Source organism: Salvia splendens, chromosome 20 (assembly GCF_004379255.2).
Source record: "Salvia splendens isolate huo1 chromosome 20, SspV2, whole genome shotgun sequence".
In the NCBI taxonomy this organism is placed as follows: domain Eukaryota; kingdom Viridiplantae; phylum Streptophyta; class Magnoliopsida; order Lamiales; family Lamiaceae; genus Salvia; species Salvia splendens.
This window is the reverse complement of record NC_056051.1, coordinates 7,174,968-7,191,400: the sequence shown is the minus strand read 5'-3', so window position 1 is coordinate 7,191,400 and position 16,433 is coordinate 7,174,968. Positions and strand designations below refer to the sequence as shown.

General features: G+C 37.5%; 3 protein-coding genes across 3 annotated transcripts; all 3 read left to right on the top strand.

The window, feature by feature from the left end:
* The first annotated feature begins 3,558 nt into the window (after positions 1 to 3,558).
* Positions 3,559 to 6,826, top strand: LOC121780751 (probable LRR receptor-like serine/threonine-protein kinase At3g47570). Its single transcript, XM_042178376.1, has 2 exons — positions 3,559 to 6,228; positions 6,318 to 6,826. The coding sequence occupies exons 1-2, from the start codon at positions 3,570 to 3,572 to the stop codon at positions 6,689 to 6,691; spliced, it is 3,033 nt and encodes a 1,010-aa protein (XP_042034310.1). The 5' UTR covers positions 3,559 to 3,569; the 3' UTR covers positions 6,692 to 6,826.
* A 2,499-nt stretch (positions 6,827 to 9,325) lies between these two features.
* LOC121781388 (probable LRR receptor-like serine/threonine-protein kinase At3g47570) lies at positions 9,326 to 11,083 on the top strand. The gene is made up of 2 exons (XM_042179137.1): positions 9,326 to 10,619; positions 10,710 to 11,083. Exons 1-2 carry the CDS (start codon positions 9,704 to 9,706, stop codon positions 11,081 to 11,083), a joined length of 1,290 nt encoding a protein of 429 aa, XP_042035071.1. The 5' UTR covers positions 9,326 to 9,703.
* A 1,532-nt stretch (positions 11,084 to 12,615) lies between these two features.
* Positions 12,616 to 15,744, top strand: LOC121781387 (probable LRR receptor-like serine/threonine-protein kinase At3g47570). Its single transcript, XM_042179135.1, has 2 exons — positions 12,616 to 15,217; positions 15,371 to 15,744. Exons 1-2 carry the CDS (start codon positions 12,616 to 12,618, stop codon positions 15,742 to 15,744), a joined length of 2,976 nt encoding a protein of 991 aa, XP_042035069.1.
* The last annotated feature ends 689 nt before the right edge of the window (positions 15,745 to 16,433 follow it).

The window sequence follows — 16,433 nt, the reverse complement described above, 5'->3', positions numbered from 1 at the left end:
CACGCGTCGAATGGGAGGCCGCCACGTCGCCTCGGCGCGTGGCGGAACGTGTCGTGCCGCGGGCCGCGGCAACGACACCAGGCACGGCATGGGCACGGTTTGGCGACGACACGGCGGCTGCAACGCGTGCCGCCGCGGAACCGTTCCTCCGGAACGGCCTAGGCACCGCAACGACACAGCGTTGCGGGTGCTCTAAGTCTTAACCACCATTCCTTCACATTCCAATAGGCAATAACCATACTAGCTTTCACGAAATCCATATGCGATGATCGATTGCATGCTTTGGGTTCAATCTTCGAGATGTATGTCATTGGATGTGAAATAATTGAGATCATGTTGATGAGTGTGTTTTAGGTTCATAGAAATAATTGGATGGGAATGTTTTTGGCTACATACAAACAAAGTGACAACCAAGAAGACTTACTAGTCTGATATTTTTGTCTCGGTTTTACAATGAACAAACTCAGCCACATGTAATCACGAATTTTCTTGGGAAAATTGACCCTTTGGATTTATAAAATTGGTCCTTTTGGATATTTTACGTTTATAATAGATTCATAAATAATAGTAATTAATTTCAAATTAATCAACATACAGTTACTCTACTGCAATAATATAGGAAAAGATTAACTTTTTCATGTTTGGATTCACTGAGAGGATCAATAAATGGTTCTCGTGAATCCCATTGCCATGTTAACTCAAATTTCCGATCCATTCATTGTAAATGAAATGTGTTAGCAACTAAGCAACACTCATTTATATCCAAATTTCGTTATTTACCATAAATATCAAAATTAGTCTAAAATATCACAAAATTTATATTTCGTGTGTTATTTTCAATCCAACCCAAATAAGATCATTTTAGCGAAAACTTCTTCTACGTGGGCAACCGTGAAACGCTTATGATATTTTATACTCTACCACTATTAAGCCAAGTTGATTTAGTAGTGTCAAGTTGAATAAAAAACCGCATATGTAAGTCAGATATGGTGATTGACAGGGACGAAACTAGACTTCTAAATAAGCCGGTGCTGAATATTAAAAAACATAATAATAATATTAAAATATTAAATTTGTATATAATATCTTTACAATTTTTACGAGACCGTAGATGATAATTGTTTTCGATGAGTCGTCAATTCTTGAAACCTTATATCTTGTGGCAGTGAATAAAATCTTGGCTATTGGAAACTCGAGTTTATCAACTACGGAGTATATCACTAATAAAAGTTTTTAAGTTTATTGGGAAGAGTCATACATTTAGTGCCACCAAAGGATTTTTTTTGACTAAGACAACTTATATAAGTAAGCAATTTTGTATTCATTTTTGGGAATAATTATTCATCTCTTAGAATAAGTAACAAGAACCTAACAATTATGAGAAAATATGAATTTAAAATTTAATGAATTTTCCTTGATTTTTTAAGAAAATATCGATGCATAATGAATAAAATTATGAATAAGTACTGCCTGCACAAGAAAGAAGAAACTACTCGAGCACTATTACATGATTTTGTAATCAAATCTCAAATTATAGTGTTTCACAATTATAAATACTAGAACTACTGTATAGTTATGTTATGCGGTGATTGTGAATGTAGATTTGATGTATTTTGCGTAGGAGAGCTGTTGTACTTGGGCTTTCAAACTCAACTTTCAAGTGCTTTTTTATTTCCTTTTATTATTTTACAAATTTAAGAATCAAAAAATATAAAAGCCCAAGGCACAAGACTAAAAGTCCAATTGAGTCTTCTTCTTCGCACACAGATACAGAGGCGCCGTTACAGTCACACGAATTCAGGGGTAGTCTTCAAATTCTGGCCATCCGAGGCGTCGGGGCGGAAATTAGGCGGGGGCGGCTACAGAGGGGGAGGCCGGGAGGGTCTGGGTCCAGCAGCGTCCAAGCCCCCGCTGGAGCGGTGGCTTGGCCGCCGGTGTCTCCGTCCCTGGTGATTGACCTCTTGGGAAATAACAAATACAATATAAAGTTTGTGATAACTTTGACAAATTCCAGAGTTCATGGAAATACCATAATTTGACAAAGGTTTGTGATTTTAATGATCAATATCCCTAATTAATATCATTGATCTCTCCTCTCCAAACTTAATGATAATGCAAAATGACCAAAAGAGAGGTATAAGAAAGAGAAATTTCGGAATATGGGTTTAAATTCGCTGACCTTTCGAGATAAGGGATTCAATTCGCTTACCTTTCGAAATATGGGTCTGAGACATGCGAATTTTTCGGAATAAGGGTTTTACACCTTTTTATATTTATTCTCTTCATTTTCTTATTATTTCCCTTCCAATAATTATAGATTTACTAAACTATCCTTTAACCCATCTCTCAAAAATTCCATTTTACCTCACTCCAAGCGATTTGCGCTCCACTCTTAAAAGTCAATATTCTCTCTCAAATTATGCGGTTTTGTGTTTGAAGTCTTTTTTTCGTTTTCTAATTTTGATGTATTTGATATGTTCGTGTAATTTTATTAGTTCTTGTAATTGATCTGTTTGTGTAATTCTAATAAAACAGAGGCAGCAAAACCAATTAGGAAGAATGATCTGCAATTTTCCAATGAGAAGTAGGAGAAATTCAGAGGTTTAATATCAAATTTGAAGCGCATGATTAATAGAATTAACAGGATGAAATTAGTTCATTTTTTATGCAATTCTTAACTTTTATATATATTGTTATGGACATTTGAAGAATCATTCATTCCTTATTTTTGTATCAGCGGAGGCGGAGTGAACGTGAGAATTTGAGAGAAGATTGACTTTAAAGAGTGGAGCGCAAATCGTTTGGAGGGAGGTAAAATGAAATTTTTGAGAGATGTGTTAAAGGATAGTTTAGTAAATCTATAATTATTGGAAGGGAAATAATAAGAAAAATGAAGAGAATAAATATAAAAAGGTGTAAAACCCTTATTCCGAAAAATTCACATATCTCGGATCCATATTTCGAAAGGTAAGCGAATTGAATCCCTTATCTCGAAAGGTCAGCGAATTTAAACCCATATTCCGAAATTTCTCTATAAGAATAAGCCCTATGTGAAAAATAAATACCTCATCCGTCCAAAAAAAATAATTTTACTTATATTTCTTTTTAGAGGGTTTGCAAAAAATAGTCTCATCCATAAATAGAAAGTTTCTCTCGAATAATTACCCTTATTATTATTTTATTATTTACAACTTATACCTACTATCTATCCACCTATTTTATTTCTTTTTCATACTTTAACCACTTTTTCTCTCTCTTTCTTACTCTATTCACTTTTTCTCTCTTTTTTCTTATTTTTTTATTTTACTAATTTATCATCAAAATTTGTGTCATCTACTTATGGGACAATTTTTGGCGGACTGGGGGAGTAAAAGGATAATAAAACCTTGACCCAAAAACACGCACATGACCAAGTCCAATGTATAGTATACGTGAAGAAAATTATGTGTGAGGTCCATCATGTTCCATCAACTATGATCACATGTTTTGGTTTTGGAAAATTGATTAGATGATCTTTATTTAAACCAAGCTAGGAAAACTACTCTACCATCCGAAGAAACTAAAAAACAATGGCAAAACCTTTCATCTCTAATCCCTTAATTATTGTATTGCCCCTCTTCATCATATTGACCACTACTCCTTCACATTCAAACAACCATACTGATCTTGAAGCTCTTTTGGCATTCAAGAAATCCATACACGACGATCCACTGCATGCTTTGAGCTCGTGGAACGAAACAACGCATTTCTGCAGGTGGAATGGTGTCTCATGCAGCAAAAGGCATCCAAGCAGAGTTGTCTCTCTTTCTCTGCGGTCTCTAGGCCTCGTGGGATCGCTCTCGCCTCATATTGGTAATCTCTCTTTCCTCAGAATCATTGACTTGAAAAACAACACCTTCAATGGCCAAATCCCTCCGGAGATTGGCCGCCTCAGAAGGCTTCAAGTGATTGAGTTTAGCAACAATTCTTTTGGAGGTGGGATTCCAAAAAATCTAACACATTGCATAAATCTTTATTACCTGAATTTGATTGACAATGAGCTCAGTGGAGACATAGTCCGAGAGGTATTTTCTCTTGCCAAGCTCAATCATCTAGGCTTGTCGCTAAATATGCTTTCAGGGACAATTCCACCAGAAGTAGGAAACCTTACGGATCTATTTATACTTTCAATGTCGTATTGCGGCTTGAAAGGAGAGATTCCCGAGTCACTTTCTCAGCTTCGAAAAATTAATACTCTAATTTTTTATGATAACAGCCTGACTGGTTCTATTCCATTAGGTCTCTATAATATTTCAAGCCTAGAGAATTTTGCATTTGGTTCCAATCGACTCCATGGAAACATACCTCCCAACATAGGCTCTACACTTCCCAAGTTGAGGTTACTTCATTTGTACTCAAATCATTTGACTGGAGCGCTTCCAGCGTCGCTATCAAACTCATCCCTCATCATAGATATAATAGTAGCTAATAACAGTCTAACTGGTAATATGATAGATTTAACGAGGCTTTCAGCTCTTGAAAAGTTTATGGTTAACTCCAACCAATTCAATGGAGATATAAGCACTACTTTGTCATCCCTCACAAACTGCACCAACCTTGATACTTTGACGTTGAATGATAACCATTTCACTGGTTCGCTGCCAGATTCCATTGGCAATCTTTCTAATCACTTGGTGTTCCTTCTGTTTTATAGTAATCAGCTAAGTGGAAGCATTCCATCTAGTATAGGAAACCTTGTTGGTCTCGCTACTTTAGTAGCTGATGGCAATAATCTGAAAGGTCCAATTCCTTCCTCCATTGGAAAACTTCATAAGTTGCAAACATTCATTCTCGCTGGAAATAGACTGACAAATGAGATACCATCTTCATTGGGCAACTTGAGTTTGTTGAACTCTCTTTCACTAGGATTAAACAATCTTTCTGGGACCATACCTCGAAGTCTTAGCAACTGTAGCACCTTGGTATACTTGGATCTTTCATATAACAATCTCAGTGGCCCAATACCTCTTGAAATTATCAAGCTTTCCTCTATTGCCATTAGACTTGACCTATCTGAAAACATCTTGGCGGGTACTATTCCATCAGAAGTAGGGGCTTTGATAAATCTTGGGATCATGGACTTGTCCAACAATAGATTATCTGGAACCATCCCACCTTCTCTGGGGAGTTGCGTGATGCTTAGCGCACTCTACCTAGGGGGAAATTCTCTTCAGGGTGAGATACCTGACAGTCTTAAAGCTCTGAGAGGTTTACAATTTTTGGATATTTCCCAGAACAATCTCTCAGGAAAGATTCCACGATTTCTTGTCGAGTTTCGCTTGTTGTATCTCAACATTTCTTTCAATGAGTTGCAAGGGGAAGTCCCAACTCTCGGAGTTTTCCAAAATGAAAGCGCAATCTCACTTGAAGGAAACCAAGGCTTGTGCGGGGGTATTGCAACCCTAAACCTTCCTTCTTGTCCATCATCACCAAAATCCAAGAAGAAAGGTATAGGTAAAATCTTGATCCCAACTATTGTTGGAGCCATATGCCTTGCCCTTGCAGCATGCTTCTGTGTGTTTATCATATACAAGCGGCGTACACTGCAAAACGTTGGAGCCCCCATATTCCAAGTGCCAGAATTTTTGAGGCTATCTTATGGAGAACTCTTGAATGCCACAAATGGATTCTCGGAGAGTACTCTAGTTGGTGCAGGTAGATTTGGATCTGTGTACAAAGGAACTATCAATGATGATGATGAGCAGACTGATGTGGCAGTGAAGGTTCTTAATCTTAACATAAGAGGAGCTTATAAGAGTTTGGCATCAGAATGCAATGCATTGAGAGGCATACGACACAAAAACTTGCTCAAGATTGTGAGTGTATGTGATAGCACTGATTTTCAAGGGAACGATTTTAAGGCTTTGGTTTATGAATTTATGGCCAACGGAAGCCTCGAGGACTGGCTTCACTCTGAGAATGAAGGCAGGGGAGCTCTCAGTGCTATTCAGAGACTCAATATTGCAATTGATATTGCATCTGCAGTCGAGTACTTGCATTTTGGTACAGACTCCATAGTTATTCATGGAGATTTGAAGCCGAGTAACATTCTCTTGGATCAAGACATGGTCGCCAAAGTTGGTGATTTTGGTTTAGCCAAAATTGTTTCAACCATTTCAGGGAGCTTGCCATCCACGGAAGGAAGCAGTTCATCTGCAATAAAGGGTACCATAGGCTACATTGCTCCAGGTTTACTTCAAACTTTAAACTTTGTAATTGACATGTTTTTTTTATATGCATATATCTAAGTTCGTAGTGTATGCATGTATTCTGTTTAGAGTATGGCATGAACTACGTTGCATCAACTCAAGGGGATGCATACAGTTACGGAGTTCTTGTGCTTGAGATGTTCATAAACAAAAGACCAACGAGTGATTCATTCGAAGGCTGCCTAAATCTCCAAGACTTCGTTTGCACAGCTTTAACCGACCGTGTAATGGAGATAGTGGATCCATTTCTTCATCAAGGATTTAATGTGGATGAAAAGTATTGGGAGTGCATTGTTTCAATTCTGAGTATTGGAGTGAGATGCTCGAAGCAACTTCCAACAGATCGCATGTCGATGAGGGAGGTTGTTAATGACTTGAAAAAGATTAAAAAAGTTTTTCCAGTTTATAAAAATGGTAGAAATGTTGCTTCGTTCCAACATTAAAATAGATGCTCCTTTCTATCTATTGGCAACATTTTCAGTTGTAATTGTTGGGCAGATGCTCCTTGTTTGTGGTAGAGGCAGTTTATGTTCACTTTGATTTTAATTCTTATGGCATGTCTCTTTTTTTAATTGTGATGTTATCTCTCATTTCTATATTCTTCAAGATTTGCAGTTTCTTGATGTTATGTCCCATTTTTATACTCTTGAAATGCGTCTAGTAAAACTATTCAAATAGTTGAAGACACCAATAAAAAAAGAACATGACAGAACCTTCCATCATCTCTACTCCCTTCCTTATTCTATTCCACCTCCCCATTCTCCTGACCACAATTTCTTCATATTCCAACAACCATACTGATTTCGAAGCTCTTCTTGCATTCAAGAATTCCATACACAACAATCCGTTGCACGCTTTGAGCTCATGGAACGAAACAACGCATAGAATGGCGTCTCATGCAGCAAAAGGCATCCTAGCAGAGTCGTCTCTTTGTCTCTGCGGACTCAAGGCCTCGTGGGATCACTCTCGCCTCACATTGGTAATCTCTCTTTCCTCAGAATCATCAACTTGCAAAACAACACCTTCAGCGGCCCAATCCCTCGGCCGCCTCAGAAGGCTTCAAGAGATCGAGTTTAGCAACAATTCTTTTGGAGGTGGGATTCCAACAAACTTATCACAATGAACAAATCTTTATTATCTGAATTTGATTAGAAATGAGCTCACTGGAGGCATAGTCCCCGAGATAGCTTCTCTTGTCAACCTCTTACATTTAGGCTTGATGAAAAACATGCTTTCTGGGACTATCCCTGTAACATGGTAAACTTATTCATCTAGTTATTGATTATAAGAATAATAGTATATATATAAACCGTTCGCAATTGAAACTAAAAATATAACATATAACTGTCCCACATCGGTGAAGAGAAAACTGAAACTAGTATATAAGTCTCATGGGCCCCTCCTCCTATCACCAATTGGTTTTAGGATGGAACTCATGGATTTCTATCATGGTATCAGAGCGGGTCACCGACTGTGGGTCAAATTTAACTGACCCAGCAGTATATCTGGGCCGAAATCGAAAAAATGACTGACCCAGCAGTATATCTGGGCCAAAACCGAAAAATGACTGACCCATCAGTATATCTGGACTTAAAAATTTGGGCCAAGTGGTCCAACCGATCGAAAAAAAATTGGGCCGATTGTCCAATCGATTAGAAAAAGAAAACTGAAACTAGTATATAAGTCTCATGGGCCCTCCTCCTATCACCAATTGGTTTTAGGATGACTTGAGAGAAATGGGAGATGTGTTGTAGGAGAAGGTGAAGAAAAAGTTAGGAGATAGAAAGAGGGAACTAGCCATGAGAGTTTAGCAATTTAGTAGAAATAGATAAAATATATTTGAGAGGAGGAACTACTCCAACGTAACATTTATATACGATCGAGAATTGTAAATCAAGAGAAGGAGTTGGGGATTCGATTAAATTACCTATCTTAATTAGTTGGGTGTTAAAATAAAGTGAATAATTAAATTATATGATTTGACTATGATTTGATTATGTGCTTCATGGTGTAATATGATGAGGAAATCAGTTGATATGGTTATCTATAGTATTGTAATTATATGACGAAACATGATAAAAATATATAATTGGTGAAATTGATGTATTTACATATGATTTTGAAATTATTTTAAATCATTGGATTAAAGAGGATCTGTAACAGTCATGCACTTGATCTGAAATTTTAAAGGGACCTATGAGTCCAATTACAGAGGGACTTGTGAGTCCATTTACAGAGACATTCGGGTCAAAATAGAGGGACTATGAGTCCAATTACAGAGGGACCTTCGAGTCAAATATAGAGGGACCTATGAGTCCAATTAGAGAGGGACCTTCGGGTCATAGATGAATCCCGGACAGATACTAGGCTTGATCTGTCACAGAATAATAAAAAGGAAACATGGAGAATATGCATATGAATATGAAATTGATTATTTATATGTTGTGTATTGATTTTGCTGAAATGTGTCAATTAAAAAAATGTGCTCGATGTTTGTGTAATGTGAAATTAAAGGCATACATTTATATTCGATGAGGGGTGGCTCATATACTCTACTAATATTTTTATGGATAACATATCGTTGATGTTTTGGTTGTGATTTATAAAATTCCACACATTATCAGGTCGGCGGCTAACACAACTTGGCAATATTTTCCTTGCATATAGAGAAATGTGTAATATATAGAGTGGTGAGAGAGTAACACTAAAATTTAGAATCCAATAATGTTGGTCGATTTTTGAACTTATATGTGCATTTTACATATTTTGACACGTGGGTTAATTAATTTAAAATTTTAGATTTATTTATCAAAAGAATATACGTCATAGTGTTGGGTTGTGACAATCCCATGAATCCTAGGAAACCTCACAGATCTAATACAACTTTCATTAGGAATTCATAACTTTCAAGGAGAAATTCCGGAGTCACTCACTAAGCTTCGAAGATTGAATAGGCTAGTTATGAGTGACAATGATCTAACTGGTACTATTCCATAAGGCCTCTACAATCTTGCAACATACCAGTCTCTATAACAATAGATTGACAAATAAGATACCATTTTCATTAGGCAACTTGACTTTGTTGAACAATCTTTCCGGGAGTAGTATACCTCAAAAGTCTTGGCAACTGTACCAACTTGTTACATTTAGATCTTTCATATAACAATCTCAGTGGCTCAATACCTCCCGAAATCATTAAGCTTTCCTCCATTTCCATTGCACTTGACCTATCTAGCAACGTCTTGACGGGTACTATTCCATCAGAAATTGGGGCTTTGAGAAACCTTGGGTACATAAACTTGTCCAAAAACAGATTATCTGGAACCATTCCAACTTCTTTAGGCAGTTGTGTGTTACTCGGCGGGATTTTCATGGAGAGATTCTCTTCAAGGTGAGATACCTGATAGTCCGACGGCTTTGAGAGGTTTAGAATATTTGGATCTTTCACATCCGTGATGATTCCAAACTTTTTGGCAGAGTTTCGCCTCTTGTATCTCAACCATTCTTTCAATGAGATGCAAGGTGAAGTGTCTTCTATTGGAGTTTTCCAAAATGAAAGTACAATCTCACTTGAAGGAAACCAAGGCTTGTGTGGAGGCATTGAAACCCTACACCTTCCTTCTTGTCCATCCTCTCAAAAGCCCAACAAGAAAGGTGTAGGGAAAATCTTGATCCCAACCATTGTCGGGGCCATATGCCTAGCGCTTGCAGTCTGCTTATGTGTGATCATTATCTACAAGCGACGAACATTGCAAAATGTTGGAACTCCAATATTCCAACTTCCAGACATTTTGAGGCTATCATATGGAGATCTCTTGAATGCCACCAATGGATTCTCAGAGATGAATCTAGTTGGTGCAGGTAGATTTGGATCTGTGTATAAAGCAACTATCAATGATGATGATGATGAGCAGACAGATGTGGCAGTGAAGGTTCTTAATCTTAACGTAAGAGGAGCTTGTAAGAGTTTGGCATCAGAATGCAATGCATTGAGAGGCATACGACACAGAAACTTGCTCAAGATTGTCAGTGTGTGTGACGGCACTGATTTTCAAGGGAATGATTTCAAGGCATTGGTGTATGAATTTGTGGCCAACGGAAGCCTTGAGAACTGGCTGCATTCTGCGAAAGAAGGCATGGAAGCTCTGCCTCTAAGTGCTATTCAAAGACTCAATATTGCTATTGATATTGCATCTGCAGTTGAGTACTTGCATTGCGGTATTGAATCCATAGTTATTCATGGAGATTTGAAGCCGAGTAACATTCTCTTGGATCAAGGTATGGTCGCCAAAGTTGGTGATTTTGGTTTAGCCAAAATTGTTTCAAAGTGCTTGCCATCCACGGATGGAAGCAATTCATCTGCAATAAAGGGTACAGTAGGCTACATTGCTCCAGGTTTACTTGACAAGTTTTATATATGCACATAGCTAAGTCTGTCGTATATGTATGTGTTTTGATCAGAGTATGGCATGAGCTACGTTTCTTCAACTCAAGGGGATGTATACAGTTACACAGTTCTTGTGCTTGAGATGTTCACAAATAGGAGACCAACAAGTGATGCGTTTGATGGGTGCCTAAATCTCCAAGACTTCGTTAGCACAGGTTTAACCAACCGTGTAATGGAAGTAGTGGATCCATTTCTGCATCAAGAACTTAATGTGGATGAAAAGTATTGGGATTGCGTTGTTTCAATTCTGAGTATTGGAGTGAGATGCTCGAAGCAGCTTCCAAGAGATCGCATGTCGATTGCAGAGGTTGTTAATGACTTGAAAAAGATAAGAAATGTGCTTCCTGCACACAGAAATGACAGAAATGTTTCTCCACATCAGCACTGAAAAAATGTTTGTTTCTATTACGTATATTGCTTTAAATTTTGTTTCTCATTTGCTAATATTTGAAGTTGAATGTACAATTTGTTTCAGTTGTAGCAGTTGTTCCGTGTTTATTGTAAGTGAAGTATCTTTATGTCATGTCTCTTTTTTATGTTATGCTTATGATACTAGGGTTAGTGTGAATTCATTGAGGTAAATGAGATGAGTAGCACACATGAAATTCAATAATCCATGAGACGATAATGAAGAAAAAGAATACAATAATTAAGGGGTTGGAATTGGAAGATTCTGTTTCTAAGATTAGTAAAATCATTTTGTCTAAACACAATCGTACTTGTCCCTTAAATTCTTCATATTTGAATGAACTATTGAGAAATTACACTAATTTGTACAAGTATAGTCAACTTTGGAGTTATAATGGCTAAGACAAATGGGATAGTGGTAGAATGGTAATATGTTAATATTGGCTCTAGAGTCATAAAGTGGATAAATAAAGTCAAGTGAATTATATTATATTCTATTAATTTAATATATTATATTATATATAATATATAGTACTCCCTCCGTCCCAAGTTACTTGAGTTGTATTCCTTTTTGGGTTGTCCCAAGTTACTTGAGTCATTTCTCTTTTTGGCTAAAAACAAAACATCTAATCACACCTACTTTATTCTTTCTTTTATTTTACTCTCTCTTCTTTCTCTTACTTTATTCCCTCATCTACTTTATTTAACTCACTAAACACAACTTTCTTAAATCCCGTGCCGAAAAGAAACGCCTCAAGTAACGTGGGACGGAGGGAGTATATTCTTTTAATAAATTCTATTATATTATATGTATTATTAATTTTATATTATATATAAATATTCTGTTAGTATATATAAAATAAAATAAATTACACACATATATATTAATATTATATTTATTTTTCGGGTTTTTCGGTTTTGTTCGGGTTTTTCGGTTTTTTAAGTTCGGTTTTCGGTTTTTCGGTTTCGGTTTTTCGGGTTCGGTTCGGTTTGGATTTTGAACTAAATTCGGTTTTTCGATTTTGACAAAAAACCGAACCGAAACCCGAATGCACACCCCTAATATTGATCTTGAAGCTCTTCTAACATACAAGAAATCCATACACCGAGATCGGTTTGACCAACCTAGACTTTAAAATGTGTATGCCCAAACAGGTTATGTGTAAACGTACGAAAATAAATATGGACTTTAAAACGCAGTTTACTGATAATTTATTACGGAAAAGTTAAATATGGACCAAAACAAATTGTTTAGGACCAGAAGCTAACAAACTGTAAAACCAAAAAGTTTTTTTAGAAATATGTAAAATATCATTATTGGACTTTAATCTTATGTCTATGTTTATCACTGTTAACTTTTTTATTTTAAAAGCATTGGTAATAATAAAGAGAAACATGTCTACGTTTGTTACTGTTAACCATTTTTTGGTTTTGAAAAATGGAGTAGATGGTCCTTATATAATTAAACCATGCTAGCAAAACTATTCTAACAGTTGAAACACCAAGAAAAACATGGCAAAACCTTTCATCTCTACTCCCTTCATTACTATTACTCTATTACTCTTCATCCTCCTTGGCACCATTCCTTCTTCACATTCAAACAACCATACTGATCTTGAAGCTCTTCTTGCATTCAAGAAATCCATACACGCCGATCCATTGCATGCATTGAGCTCATGGAACGAAACTACGCATTTCTGCATGTGGAATGGCGTCTCCTGCAGCAAAAGGCATCCAAGCAGAGTCATCTCTCTGTCTCTGCAGTCTCAAGGCCTAGTGGGATCGCTCTCGCCTCACATAGGTAACCTCTCTTTTCTAAGAATCATCGACTTGAAAAACAACACCTTCAACGGCCCAATCCCTCAGGAGATTGGTTGCCTCAGAAGGCTTCAAGAAATCAAGTTTAACATCAATTCTTTAGAAGGTGGGATTCCCACAAACCTATCACGATGCAAAAATCTTTATTACCTGAATTTGATTGACAATAAGCTCACCGGAGGCATAGTCCCCGAGATAGCTTCTCTTGTCAACCTCCAATATTTTGGCTTGATGAGAAACATGCTTTTGGGGACTATCCCACCATTCCTAGGAAACCTCACATATCTCTCACAACTTGTAATTGGAGATTGCGGGTTGCAAGGATTTATTCCGGAGTCCCTCTCTCAGCTTAGAGGATTGCGGCTGTTAAATTTGGGTGGGAATAATCTAACTGGTACAATACCGTTAGGCCTTTTTAATGTTTCAAGTATCGAATTTTTCCTAGTTGATTACAATCGACTCCATGGAAACATACATTCCGACATAGGCTCTAGTACACTTCCCAAGTTGAAGTACCTTTATTTGCATTCCAATCTTTTCACTGGAATGCTTCCATCTTTTCTATCAAATTGTTCCCTGATTGAACGCATTGAAGTAACTTTGAACAGTTTCACAGGTAATATGATAGATTCAACGAGGCTTTCAGCTCTTGAATTTCTTTTTGCTGGATATAACCGTTTCAATGGAAATATAGTTAGTATTTTATCATCCCTTACAAACTGCACCAACCTTTCAGCTTTGGCGTTGTTTGATAACAATTTTACTGGTTCGTTACCAGATTCCATTGGCAATCTTTCTGATCGCTTGGTTCTCGTGTCCCTCGGTCGCAACCAGTTAAGTGGAAGCATTCCATCCAGTATAGGAAACCTTGTTGGTCTCACTGGTTTATATGCTGATACCAATAATCTAATAGGTCCAATTCCTTCCTCCATTGGAAAACTTCATAAGTTGCAAGAAATCAATTTCTCTAGAAATAGACTAACAGATGAGGTGCCATTTTCATTAGGCAACTTGACATTGTTGAACTCTCTTTCCCTAAGATTAAACAATCTTTCTGGAGGTATACCTCAAAGTCTTGCCAACTGTACCAACTTGTCATTGTTATATCTTTCATATAACAATCTCAGTGGTTCAATACCTCCTGAGATTGTTAAGCTTTCCTCTATAGGCATTGCTCTAGACATATCTCACAATATTTTAACTGGTACTATTCCATTAGAAGTTGGGGCTTTGAGAAATCTTGGAATCATGGACTTGTCCCACAACAGATTATCCGGAACCATTCCTTCTTCTTTGGGGAGTTGCGTGATGCTCATCTCGCTTTACCTAGGGGAAAATTCTATTCAGGGTGAGATACCTGATAGTCTGAGGTCTTTGAGAGGTTTAGAATATTTGGATATTTCGCAGAATAATCTTTCAGGGATGATTCCTAGATTTCTTGTTGAGTTTCGTTTGTTGTATCTCAACATTTCTTTTAATGAGCTGCAAGGTGAAGTCCCAACTCTTGGAGTTTTCCAAAATAAGAGTGCAATCTCACTTGAAGGAAACCAAGGCTTGTGTGGTGGTATTGCAACTTTAAACCTTCCTTCTTGTCCATCATCACCAAAATCAGCCAAGAAAGGTTTAGGGAAAATCTTGATCCCAACTATTGTCGGAGCCATATGCCTTGCGCTTGCAGTGTGCTTATGTGTGATCAATATCTATAAGCGACGAACATTGCAAAATGTTGGAACCCCAATATTCCAACTGCCAGAGTTTTTGAGGCTATCTTACGGAGATCTCTTGAATGCCACAAATGGATTCTCGGAGACGAATCTAGTTGGTGCAGGTAGATTTGGATCTGTGTTTAAAGGAACTATCAATGAATATGAAGAGCATACAGATGTGGCAATGAAGGTTCTTAATCTCAACGTAAGAGGAGCTTGTAAGAGTTTGGCATCAGAATGCAATGCTTTGAGAGGCATTCGACACAAAAACTTGCTCAAGATTGTGAGTGTATGTGACAGCATGGATTTTCAAGGGAATGATTTCAAAGCATTGGTGTATGAATTTGTAGCCAACGGAAGCCTCGATAACTGGCTGCATTCGGAGAATGAAGGCAGGGGAAATCTCAGTGCTATTCAGAGACTCAATATTGCGATTGATATTGCATATGCAGTCGAGTACTTGCATTGTGGTACAGACTCCATAGTTATTCATGGAGATTTGAAGCCGAGTAACATTCTCTTGGATCAAGACATGGTCGCTAAAGTTGGTGATTTTGGTTTAGCCAAAATCGTTTCAAGCATTTCACAAGGCTTGCCATCCACGGAAGGAAGCAGTTCATCAGCAATAAAGGGTACCATAGGCTACATTGCTCCAGGTTTTGTTCAAACTTCAAACTTTTTAATTGACTAGTTTTTTATATGCATATAGCTAAGTCCGCCGCCTATGTATGTATTTTGTTCAGAGTATGGCATGAGCTACGTTGCATCAACTCAAGGGGATGTATACAGTTACGGAATTCTTGTTCTTGAGATGTTCACAAACAGAAGACCAACAAGTGATGCATTCGAAGGGTGTCTAAATCTCCAAGACTTCGTCACCACAGCCTTATCCGACCGTGTAACAGAAGTAGTGGATCCAGTTCTTCATCAAGAACTTAATGTGAATGAAAAGTATTGGGAGTGCATTGTTTCAGTTGTGAGGATTGGAGTTAGATGCTCGAAGCAGCTTCCTAGAGATCGCATGTCGATGGCAGAGGTTGTTAATGACTTGAAAAAGACAAGAGATGTGTTTCTTGCTCACCAGAATGACAGAAATGCTTCTCCATCTCAACACTAAAAAACTGTTTATTTCTATTATGTATTGCTTTAAATTTTGTTTCTCATCTTCTTATGTTTGAAGTTGAGTGTACAATATCTTTCAGTTGTAACAGTTTCTCCCTGGATGTTGTAATAGAACTTTCTGTATATTATCTGGCTCTCATGTTTACATTATTCAATAATTTTCAGTTCCTTTATGTTGTCCCAAAGTTATATTCTTCAAGATTTGTAGTTTCTTGATATTGTGTCTCATAGCATTCCGCAAGCTGTTGAGCCAAGGTGAAGGCCTCTTAAAGAGTTGCTCGTCAGTGTGAAGCAGTTGTTGTTTGATCGGAGACTTTAGGCCTGATATATACACGTATGTGTACACGCAACACAGAAAACAACCGTGTTAACACTTCTTCTCCTTCATGTCATTCAACACGGTATCAGAGCATGGATGAGACTCAGAAATTGTTTCATCACTGTCTCTTCAACCTTTCTCGACCCCTTAGCCCAAACCCAGAGCAACCTATATCAAAACTATATCAGACCACGAAACCAAACGATTCATTTGAGTCGGATGAATTCGCTAGGCAGTTTGCCAATTTCATGCGCAAAAGTTTTGGCATGTCAAAATCATCAAACACCCTATGGAGCATCCAAAAGACATTGAAACATACAATCAAGAGATTCAAGTCCAGAGGCTTGACCAATTCGTCATAGTGA

Coding starts and splice junctions, on each gene's coding strand:
- LOC121781387 (XM_042179135.1), top strand. CDS start 12,616: ATGGCAAAACCTTTCATCTCTACTCCCTTCATTACTATTACTCTATTA. Junction 15,218..15,370: donor CGTTTCAAGCATTTCACAAG/GCTTGCCATCCA, acceptor TATTTTGTTCAG/AGTATGGCATGAGCTACGTT.
- LOC121781388 (XM_042179137.1), top strand. CDS start 9,704: ATGATTCCAAACTTTTTGGCAGAGTTTCGCCTCTTGTATCTCAACCAT. Junction 10,620..10,709: donor CAATTCATCTGCAATAAAGG/GTACAGTAGGCT, acceptor TGTTTTGATCAG/AGTATGGCATGAGCTACGTT.
- LOC121780751 (XM_042178376.1), top strand. CDS start 3,570: ATGGCAAAACCTTTCATCTCTAATCCCTTAATTATTGTATTGCCCCTC. Junction 6,229..6,317: donor CATAGGCTACATTGCTCCAG/GTTTACTTCAAA, acceptor TATTCTGTTTAG/AGTATGGCATGAACTACGTT.